Raw genomic sequence first — 23,328 nt, 5'->3', positions numbered from 1 at the left:
ACAGACCCACAGTGTTGCAAGGGACAGTGTCAAACTTGCCCTTTTTGGGGGAGGCACCTGGGTGTCCTCACCTGCCCAGATGTGTATTAATCCACTGGACTCAATGCTTTTCAGCAGGGGACCTGCACCACCAAACAAAACAGATGGAGGGAAATCCATGGAAGGGTGATACGTTTCTGCTTAATCTCTGTCAATATCTCCTGTGTGACTCAGCCCCCCTATTCCCCCTTTTTCTTTATTTCTTCCTTTCTTTTCCTCTTTTACTGTTAAATAAAATATATCAGGTTTCTGGTATAAACATCTAACCTCGTTTGGTTTTAATCAAGTTTTGGCATGTATTTTGAACCTTCCTGGGTTTGAACACCTTTTATTCACAGAGATTTAGTTTTCTTTGCTCTTCCATGCTTAGACTGGATTACAACACAAAGTCAGGAAAGTTTGGGTTGTATCTTTGCACGATCCTTAGGATCTCTTCAAGTTCAGTCGTTAACACATAGGCTTTACTGAAAATCTTCTGCTTTTGCAGAACTTGGAACAATGCCCTGAAGGTGAGAATTCCACGGCAGTATGAGCCCTTTACCTCTCAAGCCTTCCCCTCAGCCTCTGTGACCAAACCACAGAGCTGGGGGTACACGAAAATAAGAATAGAGGGTAATATTATGACATTAAAAAAAATAATTAACTAGTTAATTCAGCTAGAAAAAGCTGGTCAATTAGAAGACTGCTCTTAAAACCAAGGCTGCAGATTTACACTACAATATTGAAGAAATGCTTTAAAACAGGCATCATTAATTGAAGGGACGATAAATTAGAGGATGCCCCCATCCTGCCCTGAAAGCAACTTAACAGATATGGAGCTAACTATTCAGCAAGCTGTATCGAATACAGACAGCTCATTTAGCAAAGGCCATGGAGTATGTCTGTGTGTGTCTACAGGAAGGGGATGGCAGGGAACCAAATGTGAAGAAAGTTTACTCACAAACTAGTCTGTACTGATGTACAGTTACCCTTTCCTTCCTATTGTTTTCCCCATTTCCTTAAGCTTTGAAGACAGGTTTCCCAAGAAGGGTTTTTATGGTGTACACTAACTGGAGCTAAGGACACATGTACAAGCCTGCATTTAATCTCCACTGCAAAACCAGCATATCCCAGAGAGAAATGGGAAGCATTGGAAAGGAAATGGCCACAATGACAACCAGAATAAGCAGAGATGGAGAGACTTCCTAGGTCTCAAGCTCCCTCAGAGAACTGTGAAGTCATCAAGCTCTACGCTTAAAAGCAGTGGCTCCTGGTCCAAACTGCTCAGATGCAAATGCTGGTATCCATGGCTGCATTGTCACCTGTGTCTATGCAGTGCATCTGAGCTCTCATGTCTCAAGCCTAAGCAGAATGTTGTCCCTTGACAAATGTTACAGCCAATCTGAAAGGCAGCAAGGGATGGCTTCAAATGGTCAAAAATATCAAGGGGACAGTGAGTGAGGAGGAGAGAAGGGAAGAGGAGGAAATTGAGAACAGTGAGAAGGATGAATATGGACACATTCACAATGTGGAAATAAAGGAAAAAGAATCTGTACTAATTCTTTCACAATGGAAGAAGACTAGCATCATAAACATGTGAGATTTGTTATTGCTTTTATGCACTAGATATGACATTGCTCAAATAATTTCCAGAAGATGTTAGTAACATCAGGTGACAAGTATTACATATCTGTAGTCACAGCCATAGCTCTCTTTCAAGATATATTACAATCCAAAGCAGTGATGAATCTTCCCACCTGACAGCTACAACACATGCAAGAAATAATTTTGAAGCTGAATGCATAAAGCTCATATCCTGGTCACTTATATGTAGTAAAATACTGCTAAAAGCCTGCAGTTTACAATCAAATTGCAGTTCTGTTAACTTTCTTCTAAATCACATTTTTATACAGCTCACAAAAGTGATTTATTATTCTTCACCACACCTACCTCAGCTATTCATGCTGTGAGTAGTTTTTCATGCTATGAGCAGTTTTTCATGACAACAATATGAGGGCACAGTTGTGATAAAATAACTTTAAATATTGTTTAAACAGCAAATACACAAAAAATGTTACAAAACTGAATTCAGTTGGCAGAAGTGGAATTTTCTTAGAATGCTGTGGCCAAGGAGTTGACTGGTAAAATATTTTGAGCTGCCTTTTATTTTTTTCATTCTGAGATTGCATCACTCAAAATGTATACATTTTTGAAATACAAACCTGCTTTATAGATATTATTTCTGTCCTATGAGAATATCAATATTTACACCTTTGAAGGACTCTGTATAATTCACTGTCCAAAGGAATACACACCTGATCATCCTGGTTTGTGTGTCTGACAAGATACCGTAGAAAGTCAAATCTGGAGCATTTCCGAACTAGAATGAGGTCTGCTGAACCATCTGCCAGATGAGCTGCTGGTGAAAGACCTTTTGGACTTCGTGGACAGGCACAGCTCATATTTACTGCATTGATAGCTAGAAATTTCCCTTTTATAACCTTCCATTCTTCTTCACCTTCTGAAACACATCAACAAAGACACGGAGATAGGTAAGCATTTGATCTACTCACAAGAGCACTAAAAAGCAATCAACAGCAACTTAAAAGTCTTCCCTGGGCATATTCATGTACTGTCAATAAATAAACTACATTTCAAAATCATGTTTCTAACTATCTGTTTTCATACACCAATAGAGAAAGTTGCTTTCTCCCTTCAGACTGTGACTATCTGCCATAGCTGCTTGCCTGTTCTGGCATATGCATATCAAATTCAGGATCAGTGCTCTTTGGGAAAACCTGCAAAACCATAGGAAGGGAAAAGACAGAGGCAAGTTACAATTCTTGTAGTGTGAAAGTTCAGAGGGATTAATTTTTTTAATTCTATTTTTGCTCTTCAACTTCTTAATCCCAAATAAACAATGATGCAAAGAGTGTAGTTTAGTATTTGGTTTCTAAAGCAATATTCCTCTTCTGCCTCGGCACAGCAACTTAATGTTTTTAAAAAGTCAAAGGGAAGGGATGACTCAGTGTGCAGCAAGGACCAGCAGGAAGCATATCAGGAGTCTGATATACTAGTGTCCACTCTAGCCCCAAATGTCCCAAGATTAGAATTATTAACAGAGTGAAATGTTCCTGTGTGCAAATCATCAGAGATTTCTGGGAAAAAACACAAAGCCTCTTTTCAATACCTTGAAACTCTGTTGGAGATTACATCCAGACTAAGTTTAAATGTGTGCTGGCTGTGATACTACCAGGAAACAGAGGAATTTTCTAGAACAAAGAAGCACTGGCAGGCAAGGCAGAGTTGTTGCCTAAGCTGTATTATCTTGAATCCGGATAAAAATACATGAAAAATGCCTTTTTTAGTTTTAGGTTACACTTAAATGTCTTCCTTACCACAACAACAACAACAAAGCCAAAGAGCAGCCATAACACTCTTTTTCTCCTACGAGTATAAGTGGACTCATTTCAAATGAACAACTCCACAGAAGTAATGACTGCAGAATAGACTATGGACAGACATTTTGTTTTAAGACTGGAGTGCCTAAGAGTGAAGTGCCATTAGGGATAAAATTAAAGAGTGAACAAAAAATATTTAAGTTTGTCTTTGTAAACAAGATAGAGACTTTGAGGAATGTTAACTGGTATGGACCTGAACATCTAACATTATTCAGTTCCTCCCATTTTGGCCAACTTACAGTGATTTTCAAGGTGCTTTTCTGATGGGATTACAGATGGTGTTTATGCTATGTATTTCATGGCCTGAAATTCTGATATTCCTTATTGTCTCAGTTCTAGGAACTTCATGTTTACTTTAGAGAATCAGCATTACAATTGCCTAGGTTATTTTGAACCTGAAGTCTATGATGCATTCATTTGAACTGACATGTTCCAAGCTCTATACATCAGGAAAAACAAAAAGAAAAAAATTGTTTCCAAAGTATTTTGTAGTTGTTCTTCACTCTTTGAACTCCTCTTGTTTCCTGGAATTCATTGAAGCTTCTTACTATCCACTCTCTAGTAACAAAATCAAGAAAACCAGGTTTCCAGGAAAAAAAAAACCATGTAAGCTTATGGTGTGACAAAAGACTTAAAGAAAACAAAAAAACTTCATTATAATTTTTCTGTCTAGACTATTCTCTCTATCTCCTGAGAAACAAATAAGAAATAGCAAGAAAAACCCACAGTTTTTAAATTCAACATTTTTGCTTCATTTGCCACAGTGCTTTTTAGTATTGCTTGCTTTACTGCTGATCTTTTTATGGTGCTTTCAAATTTGACATTACCGAAAGAAGTAATTTAAATCAGATTCAAAATGCGCATCTTAAGAGAGATGAGACATACCTAAATGTCAGACTATAGAATGACTGTTCAGGCTGCAGGCAAATGACAAGACCCTGCTCTGAGATGAAGGTAACTGAACAGAACATAAACTACTAGAACTGGAAACAACAGGCATTTTCTGATACACAAACAACAGAATGCAAACATCTCCCTTTACTGATAAATTCTTTTGCTGTTTCTCTATGAAGCATTAGTGATTTAGCCATCAGTGTGTCTAGATATGTATTAACATTTTCAGCATGCTCAGTGTAGTAAATAAGTCTCAAATAACTTAAGGTAAAATGCTTATTTATGTTACAGTAATAGATGGTTTCCATCTGGTATACATCTCAGCATGTTACCCAAAAACACCTCCACTGTTCAAAGAACAAAGTCAGGGTATCAATCACATTTTAAATGAACAACTGTTTTCATAACCATTTTGCAGTGTGTGTCACTGTAACAGCACAAATTATTTGCTCAAAATATTCTACAGTAGGGCAGTCATAAGCAAGGAGTGCATAAGTGGCACTCATTTCAATGGCCTATTGTGTACACACTGCAAGTTGCTGGAATCAGCATAAAGTACTAACACAACATTTACTCAGCACACGCACAGAGACTCCTGCACAATACAAAGAAATATGTTCAGCAACAACCCATCAAGCATCTTTCTAAACTTCTCTGAACCAAACACAAATCTAGCAGGCACAATGAAGGAGTTAGCCAAGACACCCTCCTGAGTGAAAAACTTATCTGAAGCAGAGATTTTAAATCCTTTCCATTGTGAATCAAAAGTAGCTATTATATTGTTTCCTTACCAGTACTGCATGGATAAGAGACTGGACTGCAAAGAAAGCCAGCTACCAGAAATAAAATGGAATAAAGTAAACCATATTCTAGATAATCAGTTGCTTAATGTCATGTGCAATGTTGGCTAAAACTGTCTTGATTGCTAACTAACCTGTAGCCTTCTAGCAGCTCCTTTGCTGGATGAAAGGTAACAAAAAGGCAGATTTAAAACCACTATAAACAGTTGTTTAAACGAGAGGAAGGAAAAGTTATGCCGGTTAGAAAAAAAACCCACACAAGTGTGCACATGGGTTAGAACGTGGAAAAAAAGAGAATAAGGATAGCATAACTAGAGAAAGAGGACAGAAATCTCATTTATCATTTATAATGAGTATTAGTGGGATGTATGGAAATACTAAAGTCTACTAGATCAGCTACTAGTCGCCCAAGTTCACAGCCTCATACTAGGGTGAGATTTGTGCTAACAAACACAATTTTTTAATCCTGATCTATTCTAAAAGTTATCTTAATGAACTGCTTCCTTCAATGACAGCTCAGTTTATCCATTCAGTTCTTCTCACAAAAGCCCATTGTCCTAGCTCACAGAATATTGTTTTTCCCAAAGAAAAGAAATCAAACACACTGATATATACAAGTAATTAGTACAATTTTGTCAGAATTTTCTGAGGTTTGGGTGGAGAAGATACCTTAGATGTTCTTAACATACTCAAAATCATAGTATCATAGAATCATTTTGTTTGGAAAGGACCTCTAAAATTAGAGTTCAAATGTCAATTTAGCACCACTAAACCATATCTGCCCAAGTGCCACAACCCTGTGTCTTCTGAACCCTTCTGGGACACCACTTCTATGGTCAGCCTTTTCTAATGCTTGACAACCTTTTCTGTGAAGAGATTTTTCCTAATATCCAAACGAAACCTTTCCTGGCATAATTTAAGGTAAGTTCCTTGTAACCTGGAAGAAGAGAGAAAACACCACAGGCTACAACCTCCCTTCAGAGAGTTGTAGAGTGTGATGAGGTCTTTCCTGAGCCTCCTTTTCTCCAGGCTAAACACCCCCAGCTCCCTCAGCTGCTCCTCACAGGACGTGTGCTCCAGACCCTTCACCAGCTCTCTTGCCCTTCTCTGGACACGTTTCAGGATCTCAGTGTCCTTCTTAAAGGGAGGGGCCCAAAACTGAACACAGGATTCAAGGTGTGGCCTCACTAGTGCTGAGTACAGGGGGGCGATGACACTTACACATTTTCTGTAAACTGAAAGAAACAACGGATTATCAAGTAACTCAGAATGTTTAAAAAAACAAAATATGTGCACACTTGAACTGATATCTTCTGAAAAAGAGTAATTTGTATAATACTATCACATTTTACTTTTTGTGATTAATTACCTTCATGTTTTAATCCATGTTCCTTGTTCTGTTCTGCCAGCTGTTTCTCACTATTCTTGCAAATGTGACATCTGAAAACAAAAACACCATTCAATTCCTGAAAGTGCTCCACTATTATTCATTTCAACTATTTTATTTCGCCCAGTCAATACAAGATCTTCCCCCATCACAAGATGCACCACAGCACTGACAATCTTCATGTGGCATGAATCATCATAGTCCTGCAGGCAGTGCAGTTATTTAAGTACAGTTCTAAAGATCACTGGATGTCAAAGGTAACAGCAGCAGAGAGCCACAAGATCACACAGGCTGGATGGGATCTCTCATGTGATCCAAGTTGCTCTCACACCAGACCTCAAAGTTGGTCCTACAGGATCAGGATGTTCAGTGTCTTATTCAGCTGAGTTTTGAGGATATGTGAAGGTAAAGTCCACAGACCTCTGGGCACCTTGTTCCAACATTTGACTGTTCTAACAGTGAAAGACACTGACATACTGGAGACAGTCCATCTCACAAGTGCTGAGTGCAGGGGAAGAAGCATTCCTGACTGTTGACTTCCCCCTGCTTAGAAAATATAAGGCGAGCTTTCCTTGCTGCAAGGACATACTGCTAACCCAGGTACAGCTGTTGCTCACCAGGATCCTGAAGTTATTTTTGGCAGAGCTGCCTTTATTCCAGTCAGTATCCAGTCAACACTCTTGCATGGGACAATTCCGCCCCAGGTACAGGACATCTGTGTCTTCTGAACTTCAGGAGATTCCTATCAGCCATTTCTTCAGCCCAAGAGGATCCTCTGAATAGCAGCCCTGACTTTCAAGATAAACTACACCTCCCAATCTGGTATCATCCTTAAAACTGCTGAGAGCACACTTTCTGAGACTGTCCCAGTCATTAATAAGGATGTTGCACAATATTAGGCCCAGTATTCCCAAGGGACACCACTAGTTAATTGGCTGCCAGCCAGACCTGGCATTCACAACTTTTCTAGTAGTCCAGCCAGTTTTTCACCCACCCACTTACCTACATCATCTTAGTTTTAAGAATACTACAGCAAACAGGACCAAAGGTCTTGTTAAAGTCAAGGTATGTAACATCCACTGTTTCCCCTTCATCCAGGAGCTTGGGGACCTGTATGGCCTGAGGTGACACTACATTAGTGAAAAATGGGGTAAAGGAGTAACAATGCAGCCTTTTGGATATATGTTATCACTACGTTCCCCATGCCACTAAAGCAGCAAGCCCACAGTTCCTTCAGCCTTTTGTTATGATCAGTGTATTTAAATAATCCCTTCATAAGAAGCAACACCCTTCACATCCCTCACTGATTTCAACTTTGCCTGAGCTTTGGCTTTCTCAGTTTCATTCCTGCATGTTTAAGCAATGTCTTTTGTGTTCTTCCAAAGTAACCTATTCCACTTTCACCTTGTCTTTACTACTCAGTTCCTTGCTGGTCCAAATTGCTTTCCTATTCTGGTTATTCAAGTTTCTGAGTACCAGAATGGATTATTCTTGAACTTTGAGGAGGTACCAACTAACTTTCCTATGCCTCTTTGTACTCCAGGACAGTTTCCCATGGAAGACCTTGCACTCCCACAGTAACCACTGCCAAAAGTGCCCTCAACCATCACATTCCCACTTTTTATCTTCTGTAACAAGACCAGCAGAGCAGTCGTAGCCAGCCTGTCAATACCCCATTACCACACTCCTAAATTCTTGTGCCTGGATTCTCCTAAATCGCTTGTGCCTGGCCCTATTGCCCTTCCAGCAATTATTAGGAAGTAAAAAATCCCCTGTGAGGCACCAGGCATTCCTTACTCCATTTCTGAGACTGGGATGACAGCTTTCTCCATCAGGAGCCTCCCCTGCATGAGGGCACCTGATGGGTTGGATAGTTGCTCCAGCTGATACTTGAGTCTGATATCTACTGTATCACAGCAGCCTTATTGTTTCTGGATGGAGTTTGTGGCTCCTTGTATCCTGTGCTGTTTAGTGCTGTGACGAGTACTTTATCTCTGATAGCTAAATTCATATGTAAAGAATAGTAATAAATACTAGTGTGTAACTTCAAGCAGGTGAAAGCAACGAGAATGGAAGGAGCACTGGGAGATTAAGGCAGGCCTCCTGACTAAAGAAACAAGTGAAGGATATCACACAGAAGTCATACAGCATCACAGGAGTATACAAAGAAACAGGCTAAATAGGCTGATTCCCAAGAGGACTTGTTCTCAGGACAAGCCATGCCAGCTGTTGTTAAGGCACTAAAACAACTACCAAAATAGATCCAGTTATAATGTGAACACCTGAGAATTTCTGAATTATTATTTCCATTTGTAGAAGTTACAAGGCTTCTTGTTTGATTTTTGATTTCTTGGTAGTAACACAGCATAGCATCCTCAGCATCTTGTAACTGGGTCCTGTGCTGTTGTATTTTGCTTCACTTAAATTGAGGGAGGAGGATAACCAGCTAACAAAATTTTATTAGATTTTTGTTTAATGACCTGATAAAATGAGGTGTTCTTTTTAATGAGTCAATAATTGTTTTTACAAGCTTATCTCTTTCAGAGTAAGTGTTTTCATATTAAAACCAACAGTTCTGTAACCTCTATTTATGTACAGGCCTTTAAAAATCACACCGAATAACCAGAGATAAACACTATCCTACCCCGTTCTGCAGCTCTCCTTATCTCGTGGAGATCCATGTGTGAGTTTTGCTGGTTGATAAGCAATTGTTCCTTCATAATAATGATGAGAAAGAAAAGTCTTGAAGCCTACAGAAAAAGGCATTATGCAGCATTAAGTCCATATAAATCCACATGGCGAACATCTATGCATATATTGCTTGATTTTTCCTTTCCTTCCTTCTCTTAAGACTGCAAAACAATCATAGCCCCTCTCAAGCTCAGAAGCCTTTTTCTTACGATGTTTTAGACTGTAAGGAACAAAAAAATACCACAGCACCACTCCAATGTTTTAACATTTGGCAGAAGTGCCATTATTTCACTTGACGTCTTTAAAAAAACACCTAAAAATTTAGCTATATATCACTGCTGCATCTTAAAATTGGCCTGCACTAAAATTTTCCTCATGCATCTTCTTTTCCCTGCACAAGAAAAATCAAACAAGGTAAAAGATACTTTCCACTAGCATAGGATTTATCCAAGTATTAGGTAACAAGATTAAATCCCTCATCTCTCTCTAATGAGTGCTAGAATAAGGGCAAAATTAACAATTCATTCCATCAGCGAAATATTCAAGACAGATGAATACCTATTTTGAAGTGACTAAAAAGAAAGTCAAAATTATTGGGACAGAGAAGTTATTACTTTCTAGGCCATTTTCAACAGGTGGCACATATTGAAGACAATTTTATTGAGCCCACTCTCAATGTTAACCCCAAAGTTACAGAGCTTTATATAATGTGATCTAACATACTTGGTGCTACAAGGAGTTTAAAATCAGGTTCAGTCTGTTTCTGATGTTTACAAGCTTCAGAGAAGGTTGGTTTGGAGAGAGTAAACCAACTGCTCCAGTATATTTACCTGCTGACAAAAGAATGTAGTAATTAAAAAAATTACCTGAGTAGTCGTATCTCATTGGACCCATCCACCGCTTCTTCTCACTATCTTTTAATATATCTCCATAAAAACCATAACCCAGCAATGACACGGAGTATTTCAAAAACGTGTTGTTGTGATGTACAGAAGAGACATCCAGAGGCTGACAGTCACCTATGAAGATTCGAAGTGCAAGTCTGTCAAATGTTATTTTGTTTGCAGCTGCAAGCATGATAATAACTTTAACATTACAAAATCACTAAAAATAGAAAATACATATTGCATTTATGTCAATATATATGTCATAAATGCATACACTACTTACACGTGAAGAAAAGGAAAAATAATTTTTAATACTAATTTAATCACCTACTTTAAAAACATTAAACACTAAGTGAGAAGAAAGGGCTCAGTAGGATAGAAATGTATAATGAAGGATTGACACTTCTTTACCCTGTAGAAGTAGGAGGGGATAGAGTCAGAGAACTATTTAGATCGTAATCATCAATTCCAAATGTTAACCCAGCCCTGTCAAGACCACTGTTAAACCATGTCCCTAAGTGCCACATCTACACATCTTCTAAGTATCTCCAGGGATGTGAATCAATCACTCCCCTGGGCACCCTGTGTCAATGCTTGACACCCCCTTTCCCTAAGCAGAGTGATGCAGTATCTCCTGTCCATCTCCTGGGTACTATTAAACCTCTATGTCATACTACCAGAGGACAACTGATGCTGGAAGTAGCCTTTGGAGGTTTCCCATCAAACCTCCCACTCAAACCAGGCCCAGCTATGAGGTCAGATCAGGTTACTCAGGGCTGGAAACCCGTAAGAACAAGAGTATAAGAGTATACCTCTTCTCTGATGTCCTCCTCATGCAAGCTTTGGAGTGGGTGTGGGATGGTGGGAGTTGTGGGGTGGGGTTTTTCCTTGTTTGGTATTTTAGCGGTTTTTTGGTTCCACAGGGAGGTTGGACAAGATGATCCACTGAGGTCCCTTCCAAGCTGACCCATTCTGTGATTCTGGGACTTACTAACACTGCTAAAATACTGTGATATACTAAAGCCACATCTTTCTAATCCTAGTCCAAAGGCCTTAACTCCACAGATGCTGAACAGAGTTAACCATTGGTTAGTAAGAGAAGCAGATGAGTAAATCTTTGCAATACCAGATCCTAAAACTGCAACTGTTGGATACTCAGCAATGATACCAGAAGGTATCATAACCCTGACTTGGCAAGGGAATATTGAATTGCCCAGGACAACTGGTCAGGCACAAAATACTACTATTCAAGTGTACATGTATTTCTCAAAGCTTTCTCAAAGATAGTTACATATATATAAAAAGAGAGATATACTCCAAAAACTGATGCTGCTTATTGCATTTTACAATTTTCAAAAGAATAACAATTCAAGAAAACTTTAGCACAAAATTTTTGAAATATCATGATCCCTTGAAAACAATTAATTACTGCAGAGAAAGCAATCAGTTTTTAACCTCCTGTATTTCAAATCAGAGACTTAAATGCCAGAAAAAACCCCTATGTATTTCAACTCAGCCATTATGTTCACATTATATTTCACTGACAAAACTAAATGAAAACAGTATTTTGGGCTACTTTCATCATTTTCATAACAAAGCAGCAAACTGCGACCACCCACCTACAATAATATGAAGAGCTGAAGTTACTGGATCAGAAATGCCAACAGTTGAATAGCATATGCAATCTGTTGATCCTGAAAAATAAAAAAAACCTAGGCATCAATTTGTATCTTTGAAAAACAAGTATTATTGGCACAGTCCTCCAAATAAAATGATTATGTTCCTTTGGTTTGCTTCTTTCTATTTTATGGAACAAAGTAAATACAAGGATACTGTATTATTTTTTTTATTATTTAAACTGTAACATTCCTCCTCTTCTCCCACCATGAATACAAGTTATTGCTGTCCATACAAACTACGAAAATTTCACAATATAAGCAATAAATATATAGCAGTTAGTGAAGGGAAGTAAATTAATTGACACAGAAAATTTCATAATTACATTATAGCTTTTATATCAAATGAGGCAGGCATTGATTCTCCTCTGTTTCAGATTTCTTGCTCATTGAGATCTCATGAAAAGAAGAGAAATTGACTGGTCTGCTGTTTTTGTGGTATTGATCTAAATTCCAGGATGTCATCTTATACCAGAAACTTCTACTCTGCTTTATTATTTGAAAATTAGTAAAATACTTGCTTTCAGGAATTAGTTTCTGATAGGGTAACAAAATGGATAGAGATGTACCTTTACAGTCTTGATGCAAAATACCTACAAGAAGAAAGGGGGAAACTTTAGGTTTCACCTATAAGCTGTTTAGAAATGGACAATTCTCTCTGTTCCCTGCGGTAAACAAGAGTGATCTGGTTCCTACTCTGCAGCAGAGACTTGGAATTCAGATCCAGACATACAGAAGCGTATTTGTTGCAGCACCTAACTCTGAATTTATCTTACAGTTTCTCCCATCCCTTCCATGAAACTGAATTCCTTCAGAGCCAAGGGTAGATATCTGAAAAGATAAACTTTGTCCACATACATGTTCTCAGATTTCCTACCAATACATTAGGTGGAAGAGCAGCTCAAATACGATGTAGTTGATTTCTGAGGCCTTATCAAATTAAAATAGAAACTAAAAATGGAGGAATTAAAAACCATTATTTAAAACCCACTTTTGGTTATTTTTCACTTAGGAAATAGTCAGGGCATTAGCGGTTAAGAATAAGAGCAAAGAAAATCCTTTCCTGTTCAGAAAATTGACACCACTCACCCTGCCTGTGAATGGCACAACAGAAGCTTCTACCAAGAAAACATTATGCAGCAATCTGCCACAGTGAACAAGTAGCAGCTCCAGGAGCCAATTAAAGAGAATATAACAGAACTGCAGAACCAAAGAAACGGTGTGACTGAATAGACCTCTCGCTACAAGGCTGAGGTACAAGAAGGTGCCAGTGTGCCACTGCAGGCACATGCCATTGCAGGACAGAGGACTCCAATTTCCCTCAGTATCACAGCAGACAAGGCACACAGATGATGACCTTGTGTCACATTTAAAGTTCTACAGCAGAAAATATTAAGTGGAGTTTTGAAGCTATACTTTGCTGCCAATTTTCATATTGTCTCCTATGCTCATGGACAGAAAATTCTGACTACTTTTGAAAAGAAAAACAAACAATCACTGAGATCTGGCCTAAACTTCCACTGCTGAATGTACAAGCCTAATACTTTATCCAACATCTTTCATTTCTTCCAGATTTGTGTGCATTCAGCTCCTAGAACTTCTAAGCAGTTTTACACTTACAGATAGGAGGAGAAGAGGGGAATTCATGCAAGCAACATTTAAACACCAGAGGCTCATCTCCCTGTGATCTTCTATATTCAATTAAAAGCTGGTTCATCTGGCAATTACGCAGAACTTATTTTCATTTCTATTCATTAACTAGCAAGGAAGGGCTAAAATGAAAACTTAAGTCTGAATTAATTCTGAGATTCTAAAATGGGAGACTGGGGAACATACCAACAGTAAAACACCGTTGGTTTCTTTCCTCTTGGAACTGGTAGCATGGAGCAACAAACCAGTGACCTATTTACATGGATGTAATTACTATGGCATTCCTCACACACTTGGAAAGATAATGTAACTTGCCCTAACACCACACCAAGTGTGAACCTAATAGTACTCATTTAAAGGTCACAGAAACGTTCATGATGACTAAGGGTTTGAATCCTTCTGAATACTTAACCAAATAAGATTTCTAGATCATTAGAAATCTTCACTAGATGTGGAATTAGTGGATCTTCACTAGATGTGGAATCTACAACAGTTGAAACAGCACTCTCAACAGAGGCACACACAAACTCACCAAAATCTGGGTTATTTCATTAGACAAGTCTAATACAAAAAGCAGGATTAGAATGCAAATATAGCTTGAATAATATGCCATGATTAATATATTAGATAACACGTGCCAGAGTACTCAGTTTGGGCAAGAAACTTCCCATAGAGCATGACTTTGTACAATAGCTACCACTTAACATGAGTCATTCTGGCTAAACCAACAGTAAAATTATATATATACTCTGCCAGATTTTCTTTGGGGATTTTTAAGGGCAACAGCCTGAGTGAAGGAACAAAGGAGGTTTTTATGGGTTGCAGAGAACTACATGCAAATGTGATGAAAGTAGCTGGACTGCTTGCTAACTGGATCTTAATTCACTTTTTAAAAAAAGACAGAAAAATATTCAGTATAGAAACTAATTATGGCATTGGTTTGCTAGTAGAGAAGAAAATCAGCATGCAAAGTAATGATTAAGTTTCAGGTTAAGACCCAGAGCTATATGTGTGCATGTTACACTGCAGACAATATGCCAGAGCTTCTGTTCCAGCCAAGGAGCTCTTGTGAGGAATAGCTGATGGCAGCTTCAGCTTGAGTCAAGGCACTCACACACAGGCCTCAGTGGAAGGGTCTTAGGAAGCAAGACATCTGCATGTGACAGACAGATGGAAGAGAAGATCAACAGGCTCTACTAATCCTATCGACCAGATGCCCCCTGATAGAAGTTTAGATGCCCATCTCACTCGCAGACACCAAATGTAAGCATGAAAATCTGAAAGTCAGTTTCAAACTGAAAACTAAGGAGACTAAATCCTTTATCCAATATGCCACCAACCACCAGGGCTGCAGCTTACTCTGCTTGTCCTCCAGCTCCTACTCTAGTACTACCAACCATTGTGCGTGGGGCCAGTACATTTCAAGGATGGTGGCACCACACCACATACCACAGGCTGAATGTCTCTATTCTCCCAGCTAAAGAAAGCTTTCATTTCAGATACTCTGAGATTAAGAACTCACTGAAAATATGAAATTGAAATATGGAGAAGGCACAACAACTTGTCTTTGTAAAAGTAGGTATAATTATTTTGAATCTTTACAATACAGCACTCATTTTCCCAAAAGTCTGTTTTTTATTAGGAGGTATCATACATCTACATAGTTGTTATACATGCAAGTTCTTCTGTGTTCTTTTCCCTACCATGAAAAATGCAATCTTGTATATAAATACATTTAATGATATAAAAATTAAGGAAATCCTTCCTTTTAATTAATCAATTGCAAGGAAGAACGATCAAGATATTTATTAAAGTAGGAAAGAGCAGGTACCCTGCATTAGTAAGTTTTGCTAAAGCAATATTAAAGAAAGCAAAGTGAGGGAACAGCATTACACAGAATGTACTACAGATAAATCACAGATAGATCTACAGATAGATCCCCCCTCTGCATGTGAACATTGCTAGATATTTGTGAGCAGACAAGTCATGCAGACGTGTATATTCAGACACCCCTTCACAAGTTTAAATTGGTAACAAAACCACCAAAGTGGTTAAGCAGAATCAGATAATTTGCTGGTTGTATGGAAGAGTTCATGCCATTGACCGGTGAACCAACAACAGTCAGTCAAAGTGCTAGATTTAATAATCTGAATCAAGATTAGACTACTAATTTAAAAACAAGGTTTCTTTAAGCAAAACACACACATGGTGTGGGCTACAAATATTCATTTTTGTGCTTTTATTGATGGAAAACTAAACAAATTACAAACAACTGAAGTACTAAACTAATCAGCTGACAGAAGCAAGTCAGCTAGATGTTGATCCTACAGAAAACAGTGAATTTAATAAAGAAATAGAAATACTTTTAGAGCTCATGAGCATTGCTCTGACTGCACTCACAGAACCCTCAGACAAATTAGTAGAAGAACAGTACTTGTAGTGAAAATAGGTAGAATAGCAACCTTAGTGGGGGTTTCATATTTGTTCAGTTACTGTGAATCCATAATCGATGAAGTCATTGCACAGACAAAATGTCAGGTAAGCTGGCCTAATGACAGAGGAACTGCATGCTTTTGGATGAAATAGCATTTAATATTTTGAAAAATTCTACAAAACTACCTTTCTGAGATTTTTAAATCAGAAGGAGATGGCACATTCCAAAGGGGAAGCTACCACTACAGTGAGAGATGAAGGGTTTGAGCTTACACCTATGTGCCTATTCAAAATTTTATACATTTTCCTTTCTGCAAACAGAAACCAAGGAGTCAAGTTTAATGTCTGCAGAACAACAGACTGGCTTAAAAAGAAACATCCAGAAGGACTTTGGTGTAGGATTTTTTGGGTAGATAATTACTTCAGTGTAAGTTCAGTAACACAGAACAGCAAAAATGGATTAATCTAATGATGGCAGATTTTAGAGATGAAATGACTATCACAGGAGTAAGTAATATTGACTTACTTGTCTCCATGGCAGGCCCACTATATTAAACGCAGTATTTAGCCCTAAGACTTTAATTTCAAGAAGTTTAATGGATTAAAAATACTGAAGGAGGAACATAAAACATGCACTTCAGATTTCAAAGTGGATATACTCAACTCTGAAATGAGATGCTAACTAAATGTCAAAGATCATTAAATATTACAAGCACTGTAGCTGAGAAGGCTGAGAACGGATTACTTGGAGTAATTAAAGAAGAAAGATAGCTTTTATTGCTATGCTTTAACACATTTTTAAGATAATTTTTACACTCTGAATGACAGCAATATGAGTCCAGTCACACTTCACAACTATTGACTTGAATTTATTTTTAAGTTTGTGAATGAATCCTCCATCTTTTTCCTGTATTACCTGTATACAAAAAGCCTGTACTGTCTTCAGCATTCTTAACTTCTACAGTGACACATCAACAGTCTGATTATAATCATGCTGCATCCTTCAATCTGAAACATTACAGAGCTCACCACCAGAACAGAGTGATCTGGACACACTAGAAGCCTAAAATCACTGTAGTTACTAATTTTGTGCCTATACTTTATTCAGTATTCCCAAGTGCTATGATTTTCCCCTACAGTGGGGTTGCAGACTTGTTTTTTTGCAATGAATGCAGTACAACACAGAGTGAAGTGGGTTTTTTTTTCTTTCTGCCTAGATCATTAAAAGTACTTAATCTAGTAAGTTCCTTTAAACTAAAAAGGAACACAATTTACAACTTTGTCCTCCTATTTTGTGCCAAGTGTAATAAGAACAGCAAATTATTTTGACTTACTCCAGAGGGTGCAATTTTAATACTAAAACATGTGGATGAAACCTCAGTGTCCAAGCTGTATCAGGTATGATTCTATGGAGTTCTGTGGAGTTCTTAAGTTCCATGGAGACATATTACTAGTCTCAATGCAGTGAGACCACATGGCTGAAAGTGCTTTTAAGGCTGAGAGGAAGAAATAACTAAGCAGAAGTTTTCAGAGGTGCACTACAGCCTCTAAGTACTCTTAACAGCAAATCTGTCAACAGTCAATTTCCACTGGCAGATTTAAAGGGTGGCTGCAACTAAGAGAAATTCAGAAGTTAAAACTGCCATTTGAGTACAAGTCTTTTATCCATGTCAACAAAACCACACGTTATTTAACAGAAATGCTCCATAATGCATAAGAATAAATTATATTTTTCAATCATAAGATACGCTAAGGAAAGAGGCTGTTGGGAAACTGACACAACTGTTAAAAAAAAAAAAAAAAAGAAAAAAAGAACCAAGCAGGGACTTGCTCCAGGAAGTCAGAATCATGATTTACAAATAGTATTCAACACTCAAAAAAAGAACCTGCACAATGGAATTCCATGAAATAAAGCTTATCACTGAAACCCAGCAACACAGATGAGTGTTTCAGCATTAAATCTCTTTGTAATTTTGAACTTTTGTACAATTAACTTGTCAGTCTCTGAGCAATGACAATCTGCTGAATTCAGTGTTTGTTTGAATACAGAAACTGTTTAATCACAACCACAAACCACAACCTGCCACATTTCTCTTGACACAACTTGATATAAGGAACTAAGTGATAAAAAAGGTGAAAACACTCATCCACTGTCACCTTACCCCAGATTCCTGTCATCACTGAGTAAACCATCTCTCTGTATCAGAAGACACACAGAGCTTTAGATCTTCATCTCTAAACTATGGGTAGTTCTTTGTTTTCAATACATTAATAAGTTCTTAGGATATTTAAAAAAAGGTTGTTATAAAGAAGTAGAAAGAACACAATGGACAAAGTTTTATTAGATGTATGATTAGCATTTCATTATTACTTTTGAACACTGTATTTCAAGATTGTTGGTTTAGTTTAAAAAAGAGGTCTTAAGAATTTCACTGATTTTTGGAACAGACTTCTTGCAATAGTAATAGAACTAGAGAATATTTTGGGGTCAATACATGGCCAGAAGTCCATCATATCAACAGAGAGAGAGAAAGAGAACAGCTTCACCATGGGCTGGAAAAATACAAACCAGAACAAAACCCAAAATCTTGCTGCCTCCAGGGAGGGTTTAGCTATGTCATACTCAATTCAAGGTCACTGTAATGACAAGATTTGTTCAGTGACTTGACTACCTTTTTCAGTAAATAAGCACTTTCCCATATATACAGTAATGGATCATTTTAAATATCATACAATATACAAACAGATCAAGATATATAGTATCCTCTCTATTTCCAAACACTATATTAATAGAATAATAGAACTTGAAGTCCAGCTTCCTTACACATCATGATAAATAATTTTGAGGGATTTGAATAATGACTTGAAGAAATTATTTGAACTACAGCACTGATTACAAGGCTGTACCTCATGTCAGTTCAAGGAATAGAACATACAATATACATTCAAATATCATAAGATACAGTGGACAAAACACAACAAGCAAAACATGAAAATATATAAGAGAAGTGACTTGATACATGTTAACAAAATTAAAATATCATTGAAGATCACACTTTTTTGGTACAGTTGGAAAAAAAGGCATTAAGAAAATGTTGAAAAAGCAAGGTTAATCTTTCCTGAGGACAAAGAAATAGCTCTTAATATTGAGGTTCTGGTTTTTCAATTCTATCTTACGGTCATATCACCAAAATTTTCTGAAACCAATCACATAAGCAAAAAACTTTAGTTCAAGAAATTTTCCCAAGTGAGAAAAAGGAGAAGAAGAACACTTCAAGCTCTATTCTTGTGAAATTTATTATACATACTGACTTTAATACAAAGCTTTAACAAATGAAATCAGAATATACTTAAATATAGTGGGAGGGTGAAAAACCATAAGGGGGTATTCATATTGTAACTTTTAGATACCAAACAATTATTATACTGCAAGCATAAAAGATTAAGCTTCTTGCAAGGAATAATTCAGATAATTTGTACATTTTTCACAAAGATGTAAGGAGTATAAAATTAGTCCCTACAGCTTGAGAGTACAAACATTGTACTTCACTTGGTATATTTTTACAATCTGTGCTACATTTTCTCAGAAGCTTTAATTTTAATTCTAACCAGAAACTCACACTGTTTATTTCATGCCCAGTTCTTTAATTCAAAGCCCAAGCATGAGACAAGAAAAGTGAACAGCATAGAAAGGATACTGGACTGTCCATGTGTATTCCTACAGACCTAAAATTACTGATTCTGTTAAAGAGTTACAACAGTTAATTCAGTCCTGTAAGAGAAAGAAAACTTGTTAATCTGCTTTTGCAGGAATCTTTGAGGACCAAATGGGCAGGATGAGGTAACAGCTGGGACTCTGGATTGAAAACAGCTAGACTGATCCGAAGAATGTCTTTATGGTCAATAATAACAACAATAATACATTGAGAAAGACCTCGATTTGAAGAATGAGCTCTCTCAAATGACAGCAGTCAGGACTGCCTGAAAAAGTGGCTGACACTGAGAATTGTGAATGGGTAGCACCTCTAACGAGGGGCAGAAACTGCAGCTTGGTCTGGAAAATGAGAACTGTTCCTCAGCTGTAAATGCTCTGTACTTGCTGTGAGAACAAATGGAAGAAAAGAGAATCCAGGAATCTTAGCATTTGTTTGGAGTTTACCCAACCCATAGTAAATTCTCATTATAATTCAAACTAAATTAGTGGAGGATTTGGAACTGGAAAAATATTTATCAGGTAAATTTCTGTTTATTAAATTCCACTCCTTAATGTGTTTAGAAGAGTATTACCGTCAACATCTTATTTCATATTAACACACAGTAAGCCACAAAAAAAGAAATAGCAATTAAATTCTGAAGTTACACATTAAGATTTTATTTCCTTTATAAAATATTCTTCCTAAATAAAATTGCATGTGATCAGTATATGGATACAAACAGCTTTAGTTAGGTGTCTTGATAGAATATCATTGCTCAGATCTTACACTTAAGCCTAAATTCAAGAAGTTATGAATAAGAAAAAAATTCAAGATTTAATGAATAAATTAAACTGAAAGTTAACCCTTTCTTACCAGCAGGAATTATGCCAATCCTTATATTGCACTGGACTAACGATGCTTTGGGATTATTTTGGTCTATGCCAGAGTCCTTCTGCATTCTTCCAATGAGACCATGCATCACTTCACTGAACATGCCGTCCCCACCAACACAAACAACACTGCCAGGAAACACAAATTAGAATGCACACTAACAGTCAATAAACAACACAGCAAGTGTTCTACTTAGGGCATGCACTGGGCACACCAAAAATAGTTGCTCTATGCTCTTCCTCAATTTTCACAGGATATAGTAGCCCACAATCAACTAGGCAATTAACAAAAAGCAGAAGAGAAATTTCAAGCTACAAAACTGCAAATGCACCTTGACATATTTGTACCATTAGGAAAAAAATGTTGGAATGCAACCTGCAAAAGTCTTTATCTTCTACTGCTGTGTGCAGACAGACAAATATTAGTAGAAATTCACTACACAAATAAAACACTGAACAGGACTGTACATACAGCTTTCCAAGTACACAAACTGGAAACAGAGTACCTTTACTAAAAAGGGAAAAGTTAATACTTGCCACTTCAGGCAGAAGTATATTTTACACTATTTCATAGGAATATACAGTAGATGAAAGCCAAAATCTAGAGAAGTGCATGCCTGCATCTTCTTTTGGACATATTCAGATCCCATCAAACTTACAGAAGTCATGTACACCTACATAACCATTCATAATGAGACAGAGTTCTAAAAGTTACCAGATGCAAAACTTTGTTTCACAAATTCAATTCAGGTCAGAGCTGGTACAACAGCTGCACAGATCATGTTAAAGCTCAGCATAAAGTCCACAGCCAAGCAAATACTAGGAAGTAAAAAGACTTTACAGCAGAATACATTTTATGAACAGCAATCAAATGCACTCTGCCTTCTAAGAGCACAAACATTCTTTAACTAAAAAACTAATTCAAATATACTTTAAAGAAACACATGACAAATCCAGAGTTATGTATGTAGCTCCTAGCACACAAGTCCAGGAATGAGTACTGTTATCTATAGCAATAATTTCCAACTCATAAACTAATACTCTTTCACATCATTTGCAACACATATTGCAGAATAAGCACTTATTTCACAAGACAAATCAATCTAATTTTTACGTATAGATGATTTAAATTTAGTTATTATTGCATTTTCAGCAGATGGGAAGCTTGAAAAAAACCAGGAATCTTTTTTCTATGAATGGTGAGGACAATCTTAAAAACGTGAACTCTCCAACTCTAAGTTAAGACCTAGGAGACTGAGAGAGAAGGAATAAAAGAACATTTGTTTTCAATTTTTCTAATTTTTTCCTCTTCCCATAGCTTAACTACACTATTCCACAATTTCAGCCTTATGTTTCTCCACAGACTCAGAAAAAACAGGGCTAAGAGAACAAAAACTTCCACATCAGTTCAAGGTCACTGTTGTCTCAGTACTAGTTTGCTCAAAGCTCCATCCAGCCTGGCCTTTAACACTTCCAGGGATGGGGTATCCATGACTTCTCTGGACAGTCTGTTTCAATGCCTCTCCACTCCCACAGCAAAGAATTTCTTTCTTAAACCTAATCTAAACCTTCCCTCTTTCTATTTAAAGCCATTCCCTCTTGTCCTATTGTTAAATGCCCTTGTAAAATGTCCCTCTCCAGTGTCTTTATAAGTCCCCTTGAGGTACTGAAAGGTGCTCTCAAGTCTCCCTGGAGCCTTCCCTCCTTCAGCTCCCCTGACCTGCCCTCTGACAGGAGAGGTCCCCCAGCCCTCTGATCATCTTCTATATCAAACACTGTGTCCAGGCTCAGAGGGGACAGTTATATGAATGTCTACCTCAAACAAAGGTAAATATGATAAAGAACTTCTCATATGCACAACCAAATTCACAGCAAACACCAGAAGACCAATCTATAAATTAAGACATATGCTGCACATGTGAAAGCTCCCAGTGCAAAATGTCTGGAAGAAACATCTTAGAGCGATTCTTACTCTTGGGCTTTGTTTTACTAGAGGGCAAGCATTTCACTTCTTAGATAGATGATAACAGCAAACAACATCTGCTAGAGAACTTCAGAAGCTAATCCACAAGGTCTCTTCTAATCTCAACCATTCTTTGAACGAACTCAAAAAGTAGGAAAAAAAATCCAACCAGAAACAATTTTACAAAGGTTTGTGCAAAAGACATATGCCTAAGGAACCACAGTGATCCATGTCATTTATTCCAAACATGGCTATTACCTGCATGATACTACAGCATGTTCTGACTGTGCTGCACAGTGATGTACAAAAAACCCTGCTATAGTGAAACTAAATGTGGATTTTAAGTAACTGTGCTTAAAGAAAAGCTGTTCTATAACTGAGCTATTAAGTGAATACATTCACCATAAGAAATTCCTATAAGGCAAAATAGGAAGAACAAACAGGAAACACACATAAATAGATATTTAAATTAGCTGTCTAAAGTAAAACATTTGAAAAGAAGTAAAGCAATTATCATTAAGAATCCTGTATCTACTTGCAGAATTCCACGTATGGCTTTGCCAAATAGGAAATCTAGAAATTAAACTAAGAAATTCATCAGTGAATGAAGGAAAAGCCACACATCAGAACCAGACTACAGGGACAGCTGAACATCAATTAGATGCAGGAATCCAGAGAACCTTTTACTGTATCTGAGGGAATCCAAACCTGAAGAAACACACATTTATGTGGTTCAATCATTTTTAAAATTTTCCAGGTGACCGCATCATCTGTTATTTTAAAAGTACTATTAATTCAGGACGTCCTTCCTAACATCACTGTTGACCACAGAAAAAGAGTTCAACATGATGGACTAAAGTCAGGCTTAGAAAGACAGGCTGCA

General features: G+C 37.4%; 1 protein-coding gene across 1 annotated transcript in view; it reads right to left on the bottom strand.

Annotated features, from left to right (window-relative positions):
- CERK (ceramide kinase) overlaps nucleotides 1-23,328 on the bottom strand; it is a 42,163-nt gene that overhangs the window by 4,585 nt on the left and 14,250 nt on the right. Inside the window, exons 6-11 of the mRNA XM_066318603.1 lie at nucleotides 20,466-20,611; nucleotides 11,758-11,832; nucleotides 10,118-10,270; nucleotides 9,205-9,310; nucleotides 6,543-6,613; nucleotides 2,334-2,539 (exon numbers count right to left, since the gene is read on the bottom strand). Coding sequence (XP_066174700.1) covers nucleotides 2,334-2,539; nucleotides 6,543-6,613; nucleotides 9,205-9,310; nucleotides 10,118-10,270; nucleotides 11,758-11,832; nucleotides 20,466-20,611 — 757 coding nt within the window. The remainder of the gene's footprint in view (nucleotides 1-2,333; nucleotides 2,540-6,542; nucleotides 6,614-9,204; nucleotides 9,311-10,117; nucleotides 10,271-11,757; nucleotides 11,833-20,465; nucleotides 20,612-23,328) is intronic.

This window comes from Sylvia atricapilla, chromosome 5 (genome assembly GCF_009819655.1).
Source record: "Sylvia atricapilla isolate bSylAtr1 chromosome 5, bSylAtr1.pri, whole genome shotgun sequence".
Lineage (NCBI taxonomy): Eukaryota > Metazoa > Chordata > Aves > Passeriformes > Sylviidae > Sylvia > Sylvia atricapilla.
The sequence above is the reverse complement of the archived record's forward strand: the minus strand, read 5'-3'. Positions and strand labels throughout refer to the sequence as shown.